Source organism: Dipodomys merriami, unplaced genomic scaffold, assembly GCF_024711535.1.
Source record: "Dipodomys merriami isolate MVZ:Mamm:240054 unplaced genomic scaffold, mDipMer1.0.p SCAF_52, whole genome shotgun sequence".
Lineage (NCBI taxonomy): Eukaryota > Metazoa > Chordata > Mammalia > Rodentia > Heteromyidae > Dipodomys > Dipodomys merriami.
This window is the reverse complement of record NW_027206091.1, coordinates 3330455-3350000: the sequence shown is the minus strand read 5'-3', so window position 1 is coordinate 3350000 and position 19546 is coordinate 3330455. Positions and strand designations below refer to the sequence as shown.

At 40.2% G+C, this 19546-nt stretch overlaps 1 protein-coding gene across 3 annotated transcripts in view; it reads right to left on the bottom strand.

The window, feature by feature from the left end:
* The window catches only part of Uri1 (URI1 prefoldin like chaperone), a 55874-nt gene that overhangs the window by 15715 nt on the left and 20613 nt on the right, over positions 1–19546 (bottom strand). Inside the window, exons 1-3 of one of the 3 annotated variants that reach the window (XM_069998522.1) lie at positions 13003–13048; positions 6346–6424; positions 4810–4945 (exon numbers count right to left, since the gene is read on the bottom strand). In XM_069998522.1, the coding sequence (XP_069854623.1) occupies positions 4810–4945; positions 6346–6424; positions 13003–13010 (223 nt within the window). In that variant the 5' untranslated portion in view covers positions 13011–13048. Of the gene's footprint in view, positions 1–4809; positions 4946–6345; positions 6425–6656; positions 6818–13002; positions 13049–19546 lie in introns of those variants that run through there. The other 2 variants (XM_069998523.1, XM_069998521.1) reach the window with 2 other exon arrangements.

Below are 19546 nucleotides of genomic sequence, written 5' to 3'. Positions count from 1 at the left end.
CTTGGTTCCCAGAACACCATTATCCTAGCTACTCAGGAGGCTGAGATCTGAGGATTATGATTTGAAGCTAGCCCCAGCAGGAAAGTGTATGGATTCTATCTCCAATGAACCACCAGAAAAGGAGAAGTGGCGCTGTTGCTCAAAGCAGTAGAATGCTAGCCTTGAGCAAAAAGAGTTCTGGGATAGCATCTAGGCCCCAAGTTTAAACCCCACAACTGTCAAAAAAAAAAAGGAATGAGGAGGAGAAGGAAGGAAGGGAGGAAGAGAGGGGAGAGAGAGACGAAAGAAAGAAAAAAAAGAAAGAGAGAGAGAGAGAGAGAGAGAGAGAGAGAGAGAGAGAGAGAGAGAGAGGAGGGAAGGAGGGAGAGAGGAAGGATAAGATCTGAGAATCACTGTTTGCATCCAGCCCAAGCAGGAAAAGTCCATGAGACTTTTTTGCCAGTCCTGGGGCTTTAACTCTGAGCCTGGACATTGTCCCTGGGCTCCCTTTTTGCTCAAGGTTAGCACTCAGTACCACTTTAAGTGGAGATAAAAGTCAAAGTCTGAGACTCCCATCTCCAGTTAAACACCAAAAAGCCAGAAGTGGAGCTGTGGCCCAAATAGTAAAGCACTAGCCTTGAGCAACAAAGCTCAGGGACAGTACCCAGTCCTGAGTTCAAGCCTCACGACTGGTACTGAATGAATGAATGAATGGAGTGGATAGATGAATGAACAGCAAGATCACAAACCATTAACTGTACACTTTGAAGAACTCAAATGAAGAGTAAACTAAGCTCAAAGCTAGTAAAAGGAAAAATAAAGCTTAGAGTCACGTAAGCAAAACCTTCAACAACAACAAAAAAAGAAGTCAATGAACCCAAATGCTGTCTAAAGAAAAAGATAAAAATAGAAAAGATTCAAATTCCAAAATCAAAAACTAGCTGGAACAGTACAACTTATTTCACAGAAATAAATAGGATTATAACGAGGCACTATGAAAAGCTGAGCACCGAGAAATTGTGACAACCTAGATTAAATAGTCAAAATGCCCAGAATAATGGAAATTATCAAAACTGATTCAAGAAGAAAGGGAAATTCCAAAGAGACTTAATACAACTAAGGAGAATGAATCAGTAATGACAATCAGTAAGAAAAAGTCAAAGATCAACTGGCCCAACATCCAAAGAATTAACAACAGGGACAGAGACAGAGCCATGGTGCAGGCAGTAAAGCACATATCTAGAAAGCAGCAGACCTGGAGTTCAATCCCAGTACTACCCAAAAAAAATAAATAAATAAAAGTTTTGCCAGGTACCAGTAGCTACTCACTAGGTTGAGATCTGGAAGCCAGCCCAGGGCAGTAAATTCTGTGAGACATTTACACAATGAACCATCAAAAAGCTGAAGTGGAGCTGTGACACAAGTAGTAGAGCACCAGCTTGGACCAAAATAGCTCAGGGACAGCGCCCAGGCCCCTACATCAGCACAAAAACAAAACAAAACAACTAATAATAGTACCATAATAGTACCAACTAGGAATAAAATTGTTGCAGTTTTGGAAAGGTTAAAAAGTACCAGAACTCTCATGATCCAGCCAGCAGAGATTTATGTGAAAGTCATCCAGCAGTTTGGAAACAGTTTGGTAGTTCCTTCAAAACCGAACTTCTGTGGTTCTGGGAAGGTGGCTCAGTGGTAGAGTGCTTGCTTTGCATGCATGAGGCCCTGGGTTTGATTCCTCAGCACCACATAAGCAGAAAAACCGGAAGTGCTGCTATGGCTCAAGTGGTAAGCACTAGCCTTGAGCTGAAAAGCTAAGGGATAGCACCCAGGCCTAGAGTTCAGGCCCCACGACCAACCAAAGACAAAACATTGAACTTCTATTTTCCATATGACACCGTGGTCCCAATGTGGGAATTGACATACAGCAGTCAAAATTACGTTCACACAGAAATCTGTGCATTATGTCAAAGCAGCTCCATTTATAACTGCTGAGCAATACAAGCAACCCAAACGTCCTTCAGCTGTGAGCAGACAATGTGTACACAACACATCATGGAACAAAGTTGACAGATGTGCGCACACAAACCACAGAACACAATCGACACACATGTGCGTACATGCAATGGAACAGCCATGTGTACACACCACAAAACACAATCAACAACGGGGCTGGGAAGGTGGCTCAGTGGTAGAGAGCTTCCCTTGCATGCCTGAGGCCCTGGGTTCGATTCCTCAGCACCACATACGCAAAAATAAAAAAGCCAGAAGTGGTGCTGTGGCTCAAGTGGTAGAGCGCTAGCCTTGAACTGAAGAGCTGAGGGACAGCGCCCAGACCCAGAGTTCAGGCCCCACGACCAGACCCAAAAAAAGAAAAGAAAAAAAAAACACAATCAACAAACGTGTGCACACATGCTACAGAACATACCCAAGAGACATGTACACACATATACACACAATGGAACAAAACTGACAGATGTGCACACACACAATGGAATACAATCGACAGACATGTGCACATACACCATCGAACACAATCAACAGATGTGTGCACACACATCATGGAACACAACAAGCCACTTGCACACATACCATGGAACACAATCAATAGACAATGTGTGCATAATTGCAATGCAACACTATTAACAAAGAATGAACCTCCGTGCTCACAACAGTCCAGACAAGGCAGTATAGTGAGCATCTACGACACCACTTTCCAACATTTATGATACCATTTACATGAACATTCTAGAAAAAAACAAGACCAACTGTGCAGGAGGTCAACAATGAGAGGGATCAAGTCCGTGCTTTCAAGCCTTAGAAGCAGGTGAAGGATTGAACCCCCAGGAAACCAATGTGAGGGATCTGTCCCTGCTGAAGTGTGTATTCCACCTTACAGCCCGATTGGGCCAATGTCTGGGTCTTAACTCACAGAATAGTATGGCCAAATAAAGCTCATGTCACTGTATAATTTAAATTTAAAACAAACAAAAAAACTTATGAGCTGAGCACTGGTAGCTCACACCTGTAATCATAGCTACTCTGGAAGCTGAGATCTAAGGACAGAAGTTTGAAGCCAGCCCAGACAGGAAAATCCTTAAGATTCTTATCTTCAATTAACTAACTACCCAAAAACCAGAAGTAGAACTGTGGCTCAAAGTGGTAGAGTGCTAGCCTTGACTGAAAAAGTTCAGTAATAGTGCCTAGGCACTGAGTTCAAGCCCCAGGACACACACACACACACACACACACACACACACACACACACACACACACACACACACACACACACACACACACACACACACACACACACACACACACACACACACACACACACACACACACACACACACACACACACACACACACACGAAAAGATAATTATATCCCATTAAATAACAACATAAGCTATTAACAAAAAGGGTGGGACACTGAACCTGCCTCTGGCCCCAGGGGAAGGCTTCCTCCTCCTCCTCCTCCTCCTCCTCCTCCTCCTCCTCCTCAGCATCCTTTGTAACAAAGGTTCCAGTGGAATCCATTCAGTGCCCCTACAAAGACCTCCTTCCTGCCAGGTGCTAGTGACTTCATCCATTGGGTGCCCCTACAAATCTGATAGCAAAGACCTCCTTCCTGCCAGGTGCTAGTGACTTCATTCATACCTGTAATCCTCACTTCTCAAGATAGAGTGGTTTTGAAGCCAGGTGGAGCAGACAGACCTGTGAGACTCATCTCCAATTAACCAGCAAAAAGAAAGGGAGCTATGGATCAAGTAGTAGAGCACCATCCTGGAGTGGAAAAAGCTAAGGGACACTGCTTAGGGGCCTGAGACCAAACCCCTCGGGCTGGCACCAAAAAAGAAAATCAAAATTTTGAGAAGTCAATTCATTTCATACTTCAGACTTCCAAAGTCATGGCCACAGTGCATGAGGAAGTACTCTGTTAAGGGAAATATAGCTTTAAATTATGGGGCCATAACAACCAAGGCTCTGAGCACACAATGGGGTCTTGGAATGCATGCAGCCACAGCTAAGAGGGAACTAATGTAACTTCCTTAATAGACATTCAATGTAACAAAATACACCAAAACATTTCCGTCAGTTACTATAAATTATTGTAGATGTGAGTAAATCATCTTAGAATTCATTTATCATAGGAGGTCCTCAGGCATATACATGTCATCTAAAAATTATTTTAGATAAATATAGGTCCTAAAAGTCATCATGTTTGGTTACTTTCCAAAACCATTTTTTAACTACTGGGAAGGGATGCACCATACTGCTTTCTCTGCCAGAACTCTGTTTTATTGTATTAAATATCTTATTGTTAAAAAAAAAAAATTTTATGTGTGTGTGCTGGTACTGGGGCTTGAATTCAGGTCCTGGGCACTGTCCCCTGGGTTTTTTTGCTTGAGATTGGCATTCTACCACTTGAACCACAGCTTCACTTCCAGCTTTTCACTGGTTCACTGAAGAGTCTCATGAACTTTCCTGCCAATGTGGCTTCAAACTGTGGATCCTCAGATCTCAGACTCCTTAGGATAACAAATTGCAGAAGACACTATACCAGTACCCACCCAAATGTACTGATTTTTTATACTTCTTAATTTCTGCAAAATGTGACCAGGTGGGCAGTGATTCCAAGCCAGACCTACCATTCTCCAGCTCATTTCTCTTTGATGGTTCTTCTCAAACTTTCTACGAGTCACACAGAGCCAAGCCTCACAGGCCAGAGGTCACAGAGGTAGTTTTGGTAGCTAACAGTCCACCCACCGTGCAATTCGTGGGCCAATGCATCACACAACAAGGAACCCCATTTACAGGAGGTACTTACGTTCTTTCCGGTGCTCTGCTAATCCAACGGCCTGCTTGGCTGAGCACTTTGCAAACCAGTTGTCCCCTAGTAAAACAGTGACTTCATTGGTGTGCACAAGTTTTCCTGGCATGAAGGCAAAGGGGCCAAAGGGTACCTATTGTTTTAAACACACATACACACACACACACATATACAAAAGACAAAATGTTTTAAACACTAAGAAGAAATAGATTTTGAAACCATATTCAAGGGCCCTACACCACTATGGAAGTCTTTCTCATCTATACTCTGGGGGAAAAGACATCATAGATTTAGAGAAATTGAACATTATGTTGAAATTTGACCAGCAAAGTCTAGAGAAAATTGCTTCCAATGAATAAATCAATATTTTAAAACAAAAATAAAAAACAGGCTGGACTGCTGGGGGCTCACACCGGTAATCCCGCCTACTCAGAAGGCTGATTTCTGAGGATTATGGTTCGAAGCCAGCCCAGGCAGGAAAATCTGTGAGATTTTTATCTCTTTTAGCCTTAAGTGAATAAGGCTCAGAGACAGCACCCATGACCAACACCAAAAAATAAATGAGCAGGAAAACAAATTTGTGCCATATTTACATGTGTATCTTAGAGAAAGTATTTGAGGAGTATTTTTTTACATTTATTTATATTAATGACATTTTGTATGTTGGAATATTAATTCTTAAATACAGATGAAAGCAAAACAGTAGTGAAATATTGTCAATGGAGAACAGTTTGGGTCAAGAACACTGAAAAACATTTCTAAATAGCCATGTTTCATAAAGCATCAGTGAGCGTGGCCTGTGACACTGAGATCATGTGGGTAGACCTAACCAGAAGCAGTGTCCCAGAGGAAGGTTCTCCAACGCAGACTCAGCCAGGACCTGGGAACTATGTCAGACGAACACCATTAAGAAAGAAATTAGTAGCACCTTCTAACATAAAAATCAATGTTCTACGATGGAATTCTGTGACAAAACATTATGGTCTATTCCAGCTCTGGCGAACAGGAAATGGCGAAGAACCACATTCTCATTGTAATTAGTGTTTTATGTAGTTAAGTTTGCCCAGAAAATATGTCAAATCATAAGCTAACGTGTATGTCACTATAGTGTAAAATTCCATTCTTATGGCGGAAAAAAAAGAAAAGTTAAGTATCAAGAACTGCCTTGATTGTGCTATTAGAAGATGCACGGCAAACAACACATCCTAGGAAGGTCACCTCTGATGCCATCGGTCAGCTGAGCAATCTGTGAACTGATACACATACCGCAAAAACATCCCACAATTGTTCTGCTGGGAGCCATGGCTCACGCATGTCATCTCAACTACTCAGGAGGTTGAGATCTGAGGATGACAGTTGGAAACCAGCCCAGGGAGGAAAGTCCATGAGACTCTTATCTCCAATGAACCAGCAATCAGATTATGGCTCAAGTGGTACAGTTTTAGCTTTGAGTAAAAGGCTAAAGGACAGCACCTGGGCCCTGAGTTCAAGCCCCAATACCTCTATAATAATCAGAAAGTACCCTAAACATACCATGATGTTGTAGGACAACTTATCCGGCAAGGTGCTGAGTCTCTCCTGAAGGGCACTGTAATCATCATCCACCTTCTTCCTGTGGACCCAAAACACCACACACTGAGAGAGCTCACCAACAGTCCTCCCAGCAAGCTGTCTGTCTTAACACAAACTCATCTGAAACCTAATTTTAGTCATTTACAGATTCCATTTTGTTTTTTGTTTTTTGTTTTTTAATTTTGAAATTCTATTTTCACAAAGTTTGGCAATGGCATTATTTTCCCATATATTTATTAAGAATTAAGACTTGCTAGAAGTTGGGTACTCACATGTCTGATACTTAAGTGTTTGCTAAGCTGGAGGATCATCGGGACTAAGTCAAATGGAGAAATGAAGGGCAAGAAAAGGAGACATGGAACTTCTAGAACATTCTAGAACAGTGCCTACACCCTGGCTGTGAGGTAGGAACCTTGAACACATAAAATAGGAGCCAGTGCTTCCGTTCCTCATCAGGAAACTTGAGGCTAAGAAATGATGTTATCAATTCTTCAATTATACTTACTAATGTCATTAAGAGGGGATTTAAAAAAATCTAGCTGAGGGTAGGAGAAATTAGGCAAAGACAATATAAAAACAGCACTTCAATCTGGCTGTGTGGCATCAAAACGGAGTTAACACTGATTTCCCCCATGTACAGCATGTGATTCTGTGCGTGCAAATGTAAGCAGTAGGCAAAACTAGAGGCCTAAATCTGATTGTAAGCAGAAGAGAACCCATTACCAATTAAAACTCTCTCTCTAACTCTCTCTCTCTCTCACCAAATCACCACGTAATTTACGTGAACCTGTGGGTAGTGTGGAATTGAAATAAGGATTAAGCTACAACACAAATAATCTCTTCCGACACAATGAAACGCCTATGTTCTAGGCACCATGGACTGCTTTCAACTGACTACTTTGTGCCTCTACAGCAACTGCGGCCTACTTACAATAATCACACTTACTCTTAACATATGCAGGAACTTCACAGACATATTTCTATTGTTTATACTTAAAAGACTGGTGATGCATAAGTGTCACTGACATGTCTTGTCTTTCAGAAGAGGAGGTAGCAGGAGAGGAAATCAGATTTCCTGGATTAGGTGAAGCAGGCAGTGCATTTAACCTAGATCTTCTGACCTTGTTCTTTTAAGGATATTTGCATGTTCCATTGTACACACAGATTTATATAAGCTTCCTCCCAAAAATCAGAAGGAGGAGGAGGAAGAGGTGAAGGAGGAGGAAAAGGAGGAGGAGGAGGAGGAAGAGGAGGATGAACAACAGCAGCAGCAGCAGCAGCAGCAGCAGCAGCAGCAGCGGGGCACCAGTGGTGCACACCTGTAATCCTAGCTACTCAGGAGGCTGAGATCTGAGGATCGCAGTTCGAAGCCAGCCTGGGCTGGAACACTTGTGAGACTCTTATCTCCAATGAACCAACAGAAAACTGGAAGTGGTGCTGTGGCTCAAGTGGTAGAGTGCTCACTTTGAGCTGAAAAGCTCAGGGACAGTGCCCAGGCCCAGAGCTCAAGCCCCACAATCAACCAAAAACAAAACAAAACAAAACAAAAGAGCATGTCTACAAATACAATAGAGTAAAATGTCATTTCTTCTATTTAAGGGGAGTTTAAAAAAAAGTCATCTTTCTGGATAAATTGTTGCACAGGTAAAATAGCCAAAAAGCTTTATGCACAAGGGTATGTACCAAAAAGCATACAGCTGCGAAGTCAGATAGTCCCAACTGTACTATTTTACCCATACAGGTTCTTCCACGGTGTAAGACTTCCAGGGGACAATGTGTAACTAAGCACCTTACAGGTCCAAGAGAAGTGAAAAGGACTGAGCACCCTGCTCAGCATTAAGCACCAACTTTTCCTAGGAAAGTCCCAAAAACACCAATTGTATAACTTCCAGGGAAGATCTGTTACCCACTGAGATTAAGTCACTCCATGGGACTGTATGACTTACTAAACGAACCTGAAGCTAAGTAAACATTGGGTTTCAGAGAGGTTGGTGTGAGTGATCAACTGGAGAATGTCCACAAAGGGCTGATTTGGGCCAATGCCTCCATCGGACAAAATAGATAGCAATTCTGTAGAAAATTGATACTTTTTTTAATTTGAATTTTTAAAAAGAATGAAAAATCACTATGGCACCACCCAACGGTCCTTGTCTGTTCAGAGAAACAACTGGTCGACCCACATCCATACAGGACAACTGGTCCACCACAGGATGGTTTACATGCTCCAGACGTGATTTTCTGCATGTGTTCAAGGACTACAAGCTGCCTCTGAGTCTCTATGATTAAGTAGCAGTAAACATTTGACATGCTTGTACAAGTAATTTTACACTGGAAAGGTAGACTTGCTAGGGGAAAAAAAAAAACCTCTTTGTACATTAGAAGAACAGAAATTTCAAACAGAGGTAATACCAGGATCGGTGTCAATATTTTAAATCAGTTTTAAGCTTATCATTAATAAGTCTCTCTAGAACAACATACAAAAAAAAAGTAGATGCCACTTGAGAACAGTTTACAGTGGGAGTTGCTATTTCTAAGTTCTGAACTGTTGACTAAAAATAGGAAAGAAAATAAAAATAATGGGCAAGGTAATTTAAATGCAGCCCAGGCAGAAATGGGTTTTGAAAGGAGGCAGCAGAAGGCTGGCAGTGCTCTGGAGAGAATCAGGCCTGAGGGACTCCCTTCTCTGGGGGCTCCTGTCAGAATGGCACGGCCAGGACTAAGCACTGATCAAAACGTGACCTCCTAGAAGTCCTCCTGAGACCAAAGGGCTTCAACAACGCCACCAAAGATCACAATGACTATGTGTTTAGAATTGAGTGGTAAGTGTTAGAAAAGTTTACTTGTGCTAAACAGTTGTTTACTTTTTTGGAGTACCAGTCATGGGGCTTGAACTCAGGGCCTGTGTGCTGTGGCTGAGCTTCTTTGCTCAAGGTAGCGCTCTACCACTTGAGCCACAGCTCCACTTACAGCTTTATCTAGTGGTTCACTGGAGATAAGTCTCCAGGACTCTCCTGCTTCTAAAGTGGCTCTGAACTCTGAGCTTTAGATCTCAGCCTCCTGAGTAGTTAGGATTACAATTGTGATCCGCCGGTGCCCAGTCTTGTGTTTAAATTTGAACTCATTTTTTTTCTTCTATTTTGTTATTTGAGAATATAACTGATCTTTGGACAATGAGATCATATTGAAACACACAAATCCAAAGAGATAATTATTTACAATAGTGTTTTTTCAAATGTAAAGCAAACCCAGATGCAATTAGAAAAGGCATTTTGAGCCTACTTACTTAGATATGTAGGCCTGCTTGTTTAGTTTCACATTAGGTAGGGGGAGGAAGGGAATAAGGGTGTTAGTACTGGGCTTGAACTCCAAGCTCGGATGGCAGCCCTGACTTTTTCACTCAAGACTAGTGCTCTACCACTACAGCCACACTTCTAATTCTGGCTTTTTGCTAGTTAATTGGAGATAAAAGTCTGAAGGACTTTCCTGCCTGGGCTGGTTCTAAACCCAAATCCAAGATCTCAGCTTCCTGAGTAGCTACGATTACAGATGTGAGCCACTGCTCACAACTTCAGTTTCACCATACTTGATCCTTCTAAATTAACTCACCTGTCAACTACTAAGCTTGAAAAGTGCATCCAAATAAGATGATTCATATTCAATATCTCACATAACTTGCAGTGAAAGGAATGTTAAGGAACTTTTGCAACCCCCACTTGGACCTAGCTGAACTGATCTACAAGCCACTGTGATGAAGGTACACAGTAGCTATGGAACTAGGAGAGTAGCTCTCTCTGAAGGAAAAGCTAAGCTCAGACAGAACCCGTGGGAAATACGGTTAGAGAAATGTAGAGAAGAGAGTAAGTTCAATGAGGTATGTGCACGAGTGAGTATTAAAGGCAGAATAGACTGATATATATCACTTACTTTGAACCTCAAGGATTAATGGATTACAGTATGGATAATACATAATCAAGGTTCATCCATACAATTCTTTCAACTTTACTGTATGTTTGAAGATTTTTGTAGCATATATAAAAGGGTTAAGAGTTGGGAAAGACTCATTTGTAATCTTTCTCATAAAAATCCTTGCTAAAAAAAAAGTTTTATAACCCTGTTGCAGAAGCAAAGGACATAACCTCCATCTTAATATTTTTAAAAGATGAAATAAAATTTCTGGTTATAACAAGATGTGAGTTAATTTCACTTCTAAAAAAAAGAACTTAATAGAATACTAACTTTTTTCTTCCTCAGCAAAAGTTTCCTCTGGCTCTCTTCCCCTTTGGCATGATTTAAAAAAAAAAAAATGAGGTGTTTAAAAGAGAAAGGGGCCATGTGTTCATGTCTGTGCTAATCAGAAGCAGTTTATTTTTTCTTTTTAATGAAACCCAGAATCTGAAGTACATGTGCGTCAATATATGACCTTCACACGTTATTTTTGGAACATCTAGAACTTATGAAGCATCCAAGACAACCCTGTCTCAACTCAGTTCGTCAACTATTTATTGCTCACCTCCTCTGCAACTGAGCCTTATGCCATATGCAGCAGGGGTCCTCCACAAATGCAGCCCTTTTAAACTGTGCAGCCCATCCTTATTAAACACCCACTGGCCTGAAGACCACTCAGATGAAGGAAATGGAGGAAAATAAAGTTCAGGAAAGATACAGATAACGATCTTTTCATTTTTAGAGCAAGGAGTGATAAATTACACACACACACACACACACACACACACACACTAAGATGTGTCTTGCTACATTTTTGCCTTGGCTGGCCATGAACTATGACCCCAATGATCTCAGCCTCTAGGGAACAAAAGCAAATGCCATTTTTACTTTCAGCCAAAAACTACGAAATATCCTTGAAGTAGGAATCTACGCTGCTGTTTCCCACCATCTGGTGGGAAAAGGAATATTCATTAAAAACCCAAATGGAGGAGCTGGGAAGGTGGCTCAGTGGTAGAGCACTTGCCTTGCATGCATGAGGCCCTGGGTTCAATTCCTCAGCACCACATAAGCAAAAAGAAAAAAGCCGGAAGTGGTGCTGTGACTCAAGTGGTAGAGCGCTAGCCTTGAGCTGAAGAGCTAAGGGACAGCGCCCAGGGCCAGAGTTTAGGCCCCACAACCAGATCCAAAAAAAAAAAAAAAAAAAATTGATTTGCAGGACATCAATAACTGACCTGTCAATCATCATGGGGTCTGTTTCTTCATCTATAATATCACTCTACATCAAAGTATTCATACGTTCAAAATCAAAAGTTTAAAACTGCCTAACAACACATTTAGTGTAATTTGGAAATACCCCAAACTTCTTAGGTCAGTTTTGCTTTTTTTTTTTGTGGGTTGTGGGGCTTGAACTCTGGGCCTGAGTCCTGTCCCTCAGCTCTTCAGCTCAAGGCAAGCGCTCTACCACTTAAGCTACAGCACCACTTCCGGTTTTCTGGTGGTTTATTGGAGATAGGAGTCTCACGGACTTTCCTGCCCAGGCTGGCTTTGAACTGCCATCCTCAGATCCAGCCTCCTGAGTAGTTAGGTTTACAGGCATGAGCCGACGCCCAGCCTTCAGTTAATTTTATGTGATGAGTTCGTGGGTGATTTTTTTGTCCTTCTGATCTTCCTAATTTTCAACAATTGATTATATTCCTGTTATAAATCAAAAGGAGGAGTAGAAGTATTTGTGTTCATCACTACTTGTACCACATCATAATTCAGAGCTTGCCTATTTCTATGTAGATTTTTCTGTGCTTTATCCTTAAAGTACATTTTAGGAAGAAAGTAATGTTGCTGGGAGCAGTAATTCAGGTCACGGCTCCTACAAGAACTGAGGGAAAGGGTTGCTACCTCCCAGGTATTTTCAAAAGAAATCTCTCACAGGGCTTTTGTTTCTTTCTGTTCTGTTTTTAAATTTATTATTGGCAGCACTGGGGTTTGAACTAGGACCTCATGCTAGGCAGGTGCTCTATCACTTGAGCCATAGCCCCCCACCTTTTCAGTAGTGAAAAGTAACAATAGTCACACCTTCAGCAGGTAAAAACATATAGAAGCAAATAAACACAAATAAAAATTAAATTATGTACCGGTGATCCTAGCTATTCAGGAAACAGATCTGAGGATCAAAGTTCAAAGCCAGCCTAGACAGAAAAGTGAGACTCTTAGCTCCAATTAGTCAGCCAAAAAAAAGCCAGAAGTGGAACGGTGGCTCAAGTGATAGCGCCAGTCTTCAGCCAAAAAAACAACAAGGGAGGGGGGCCTCCCCCAAAGCCCAGAACCAGCACAAATGTGTGTATACATATATGTAATGTGCATGATTACACATATACTATGTAAATGTATTTACACATTGTTTGCATATGTGTGAATCTACATGTGTATATAATGTACACATGTTGTGTGTGTGTTGTATATTATGTATGTTGACACCTTCCTTATGTCCTATACAGGTTTTACAGCATATTGCTCTTCTTTTACAAATGTATGTAAAAATGAAAATCCTTACAGTAAGCCAATGGTGTACTGTTCAAATCTAATAAATAAAATGAAAATTAATTAAGTTGTACCAAATACAACACAAGCCTCTCCCACTGTACTAAGAAGGCCAGGGAAAATGAGCTAAGAAAGTACCTGGACATGAGCTGTACCAGAATCACAGACAATACTGCAGGAAGTCACATTGAAGGGGCCCTGATGCCAGCAGGGTTCCTGGGGAAAACCTAGAACATATATAGGTGCCCTCTGTATTCAGAAATCTGTCAGGTATCAAGCTAGTTTGGCTGCATTCTGAATTGACAGATTTGAGGACTCCTAGAAGTAAGACTGAAGTATACATGGAAAACCATTAACTCTTTAAAAGAAGAGCAAAAAAAAAAAAAGAAAATCATTTATAGTTTGACCTTAGTGATATGAGTATATACGTGGAATTAGGAAGATAAAAGGCATAAAATGAAATGTTATAACTCAAAAAAGAGAATTAGGCTTATCTTTAGAATCATAAATAAATTTACCTTTATGCTTCTTGTATTTCATTCATCATATAATTAAGCATTTCATACTCAGAATAAAAATGTTAAAAGCCAAATTCAGATTTTTCTCAAAAATCATCTTCAAACCTTCAGCTTGAAAAGCAAGGTATGGTGGGGCAGGCCTGTAGTCCCAGATACTTAGGAGGAAAAAGTAGGAGGATACAGGCCTGAGGCCTTCCTGGAGCAAAAGTGCAAGACTCTAATTGAAAAACAGATGAAAGCAGAGCCGATAATCTTAGCTACTCAGGGGCTGAGATCTGAGGATAACAGTTCAGCCCAGGCAGCCTGATCCATGAGGCCCTACTAGCTATTTTCTTCCACAAACAGTACCTTTATTGTTTTCTTTGAAATATCAAACATACATTAATATTTGTTCTAGAATCTATCTCCCAGAACTCCCATGCCAATGTCTCATTTTGTCTAAATTTAAAGCTACCTTTCCAAAATTAATCACAGAAACAAATAAAGCACTTCATATTGTCATTAAGGCTGCATTCAAGCCATTTTGTAGCTATCTTTTTTTTAAATTAATTTTATTTATTTTTTAGGTGGTACCAAGGAATCACCCAGGGCTTCATGCATGCTAGACAAGTACTCTACCACTAAGCCACATTCCTAGCACATTACAGGTATCTTTACTAAAAATCCTTCTAAGATAATGGAAAGGAAGCAAGGCAGTTTTACAACTTATGCTTTTAATACCTACCAGGCAGATGAGGAGGCCACTCTTTCTTGTGGGAACTAGTCAGTAGAAATCATCTGCAGTGCATTAAACCTGAACATGAAGGGCCAAGTGCTGGTGCTAATATCTGTAATCCTAGTTACTCAGGAAGCAGAGACCTGAGATCATGGTTCAAAGCCAGGTTGGGGGGCTGGGAAGGTGGCTCAGTGCTAGAGCGCTTGCCTTGCATGCATGAGGCCCTGAGTTCAATTCCTCAGCACCACATAGGCAGAAAAAGCCGGAAGTGGTGCTGTGGCTCAAGTGGTAGGACACTCGCCTTGAGCTGAAGAACTGAGAGACAGGGCCCAGGCACAGAGTTCAGGCCCCACGACAAACAGGAGAAAAAAAAAAAAAAAAAAGACACCCAGGTTGGGCAAGAAAGTCCCTGAGTCTTATCTCCACTTAACCAGGGGAGTGAGGAGGAATGAGAAGTGGAGCTGTGGCTCAAGTAGTAGAGCACCAGCATTGAGCAAAAAAAGCTAAGAGACAGCACCCAGGCCCTGAGTTTGAGCCTGGCACTAAAATAAAAAATTGAACATGAATTCTTCTGCAGTCCTCCAACAGGAGAGATCATCTCCCCACTTGTGAGTCTAGGCTAGCTCTGGTGAGTTACTCTGACTGTAACCACACCATAGAAACTGAGGGTGTCTGGGTTTCAAAGGCCTAGGGAGACATACAGGCCCAGTTTCAGCCATCACAGCCATAGAGTAACACTGTGCACAGATCACTGAGAGTCACCCAACCAGAGTGCAAATAAGACCAGGAGTGATGCACAGGTGACTGGTCCTATAATGGCAGTGGTCTTAACCATTGATTTTGGGGGTGGTTTTACTGCAGAGCAATAAAATAATGGCCATATCATTTTACCAAGGATGCTGGCCATTATTTATAGAGAAGCAAAACAGAACAATATTTGGCAAACCTGAAAGTTAAGACACAGGACACAATGAAATGCTTGTTTTTTGTTGTTGTTGTTGTTTTGTGGGGATCATGGGGCCTGGGTGCAGTCTCTGAGCTCTTTTGCTCAAGGCTAGCACTACCATTTAAGGCCACCGCTCCATTTCTGGTTTTCTGGTGGTTAAATAGAGATAACAGTCTCCAGGACCTTCCTGCTTCGGCTGGCTTTGAACTGTGATCATTAGATCTAAGCCTTCTGAGTTACTAGGACTACAGGCATGAGCCACCAGTGCCAGGCAATGAAATATATTTGAATGAAGAAAACTGAAAACAACCTTTAACACAAGCAGTGGTGACTGAACACTGTGTAATCTGATGTTCTTTTAGTCCAAAGCATGGGAGCGAAATATATACAATGTGTGCAGAAATACACATACTCACTCTGCTTTGCATGAAGTATTTCTACAAAGACAGAAAATGGGGACAAAATAAAAGATAAACAGCAGCTGCTTCCAGAAAAGGCAAATAAGAACTACGGGACCAATGGATGAAGAAAATGTGTATCACTTACATTCTTCAGTGTCTCTTAAATGCAATGCCTAACAAAGTATTTATTTCAGGGTAGGGGTGTGGCTCAAGTGCTTGCCCAGCAAACCAAGTTCAATCCCCAATACTAATATAAGCAATAGATATAAACATATGTAATTTAAATCCTAAACAATAATAGATAAATCTTTTTATCTCTTAAAGCTATATGCTAAAATATTTCCAAATAGAATGAAGTAAATTAGATTCACTTCAAGGGGTGGATGGTGGGATGGGTGTTCACTGAAGTTTAGGTAAAACCATGGGCTGACAGTCAAGCTGCCTGACTGGCAGGTGAGGTGTAGGAGTCACTATATACCAATCACCTTTTGGTTAGCATCATTCTTTTAAGGTATTAATAACAAAGAGCTGCCACAACAATGCTCAAAAAGCCAGGTCTGCATCAGGATAAACTGGTAGGGTAGCAGCCTGAATGTGAAGAACTCACAAGACAATTAATACTCTTAGGAAACTGATTGCACTCAGGGCCAGGCTGGGGGTCTTGCTCCTGCCCTGCCCAGTGAGTGAAGCAGAACCAATGTGCCCAGGAGGCCAGCAGATCTGGCCAGGTGACAAAGTTACAACATGACAGGATTCAAATGTAGGTCTATGACTCTCCAAACGAAAAAACAGTGGGCTCTCATTTTAAGGAGAAAATAGTGTTATTTCCTGAATTAAGGCAAAAGTATTAATTGAGAAGTTTAAAGTCTAAAATTTTACTGAAAACTAAATTGAAAACCACTATTAAAGAGCTCTGAAATACAAATTCTCACCTTTTAGGTTCAAATGTTTGCTTTGTAACTGTTATTAACTACACAAATTCTATATATTTGGTAGATCACCCCAGATCTTGAATTTAAATTCATTTACCGGGCAGGTCCTATGGTTCCAAATCATTTTTATTCCAACGTTTTCTACAAATACTGTACTCAGACCTACATTTCATATGCAAAATATTATGTCTCATATATATTTATTAATGTATTACATATTTTAAATACACATATATACTAAATATGCATTAAAATATGATATATACATTATAAATAATTACATATAATATATATTTCTATACATTTAATCCATTTATATATTAATATTAACATGTATTTAATATATAAAGTTATAACATCACATATATATTTAATATACATCTAATGTATATTAATATATTTTACATATACACATGCACACATATATACATATACATATACCAATACATATATATATTTCAGATTACCTCTGAAACAGATTATCTATCACAGGAACATAAGTGAAAGAATCCTTTAAAGCTGTGCACATGCATACACACATACCACTAGGGAAAAATGCAGTGTTTAAAACCCCATATTTGTTTCTCCTCACTAAGTGAGAGTGAACACATGAAGTACCATGTGTGAGAGAGAAAGGTCCTGTGTTCACAGCTGGCTGCAGACCTAAACTGAGCCCTGAGCCCTGAGCCTCCTGCATTTGCTTCTGATCACTGCCAACAGCAGCACACCACTGCGACCGCCCTTCCCTGGATGATGATGAGCCAGTCCATGACAGGGGCTCCCTTTCCACACAGCCCCATGATATTAACGCAGCGTAGCAAGAACTGAATTACTGCTTGAGGACTTAAGGGGAGCATAAAAATATCATGAGAATTCCACAATTTCCTGGCTTTCGGGAGAATGGAAATAATTTGCCTTCCATTTGAGAACATTATAAATCTGTGAGTTCACTGGTCATTTAGATTCTAGCAATGTCATGATACTGTGACAGATTCTCATTAAAGATCCAACAGTCTGGTCCCTACACCGTATCAGAAATGATTCAGAGGAAAAATGCAAATTTAAATTAGGGGGAGGAAACAATTTTAATGTTTTAAATGAAAATTGAAAAGATAAGGAATGTTGGGTGGGGCTGGGATAGGAGAGAAAGGGGTGACACTGATCAAGATGCATTGTGTTCATAAACCAACATGTTGAATTGAAACTCCTTTGAACAACTAAAGATAATAAACAAATAAAAATTAAATAAGGAATGTAAAGATATGGGATCATCTTTTGTTAAGCTATGTGTGGCAAGTAAGCTGAGCTTCTGTGGTTTGGAGGATTTGGGGGCAACTGGAAAGGCAAGCTCAGGGTTACATGGACCTACCAAGAAATTTTTCTGTCACTGTTTAAAGACTTGCAAAGACATACAAAAATTATGTATAAAATAGCTGTAAGCTTCATTTTCATCTCTTCAAACTTTTCTTAGGTACCTATTTTGTATCAAACAGAGAAAGGAGGGACACAAGCCTACATCCTCATAGAACCTTCTAGAAGAGAAAGCATTTCCCCATTAAACCAGCCAGAAGCACAATGTTGCTCACACTTCTGTGAAAACCCAGCTGTTCTGAGGGAATACATCCTGTTCTCATTTCCTCCCCATAACCAAGACAGACATGAGTCTGCGTTAAAATAATAACTTCCCCTGGCAATGACTTCTAAAACTTGGATGGCTTTGGCCAAATTTGTAAGAGAAAACCCTTCCTCTGGCCAGGTTATAAACCTCCAGATTTTAACCTGGGCTAAGCGTGTAATGAGAAGAAAATGAGCCAGTGTGGAAATGTTGACAGGCTTACACCACCAGTGGTGAATTGCAATTACAATGAGGCATTTGCTGAAAATTAATGAAGAAGTCCTGAATTTTTATTTCTAAGTGGGTGGTATTGGTTTGAGATTCCTTCTTTCACACCAATAGTCAAAACTGGAGAAGAGACTGCAAAGATTTTTTTCCCTCTTACCCACTCCTTGCAGTTTATGTGTATTTAAACCAAAAACACTGGGTATATACTAACTATAAATTATTTCCTTGGAGGTCTCTCAGGCATGAAGAAAAAGCCTCTTAAACTAAATTTAAAATATTATATGCTTGGTGGTGTATAACGGGAGGTTTAATCTCTCCAGTAAAGGGGCAGTTACCATGATTTTGCAATAACCCTGCAACCATCATCAAGACGGCTCCTGGTGTTTTTTCTGTAATATCTTCAGAAACACAGCATGGATGTACTGTAATCTGATATCTGAAGATCAACAGCTATACCTCGTGACAGCTCATAATGTTAAGGTTTTATTCACCATTAAATTGAGCATTTTCCTCTGAAGCACTAGAGTAGGAAAGTATGTTATTTTTCCAAGCACTGTCCTATTAACTATAGATTAGCACATTAAAATAGATATGCTTTCTTTCTCTCTCTAAAAAAAAGGAAGTGCAGTCTATAAAGCAAGCTCATAATTCATAATACATGTGTTATATATAGAAAAATATTGAATTCTGAGTGATAATATAACAAATGGTTTCAATATTCCTTTTTGTGTTGTATTTTCCACAACTTATTTTTAAATGACAAATTACTTTAAAACAAAAAATTTAATTTACTTAATAAATTAAATATTGCACAATTTTTTTTAAAGCCAGAAATTAATTTTTCCAAACTTTGTGAAAAATGTTTTTGGGACAGTTCCACCATCATTTTAAAACAACTGATTCAAATTATTCTTTTCTTACAAATCTATGAAACAGTCACCATACACAGAGCTCTATGTATGATCAGTTAGGTTCAGATGTGTCTCAATATCCACTGGATGTTATCTTAACTTCTTTACAGAAGAAAATAAATAAATGAAATAAACACAAATTACAACAATACAACTTCAGGAAATCAAGGAATATGTTCATTCAGAAGAGGGTAAAAAATATACATTAGCATTGAAGGCATTCAAAATGGAGATTATTACTGAAAGAATTCAATTACTGATGTTTCTCTCCCTCTCTCTCTCTCCTCTCTCTCTCTCTCTCTCTCTCTCTCTCTCTCTCTCACACACACACACACACACACACACACACACACTCACCCCTCCCATTGTTTAAAAACAACTGGTTGACCCCACCAGTATTTCAAAAGTATAAAATG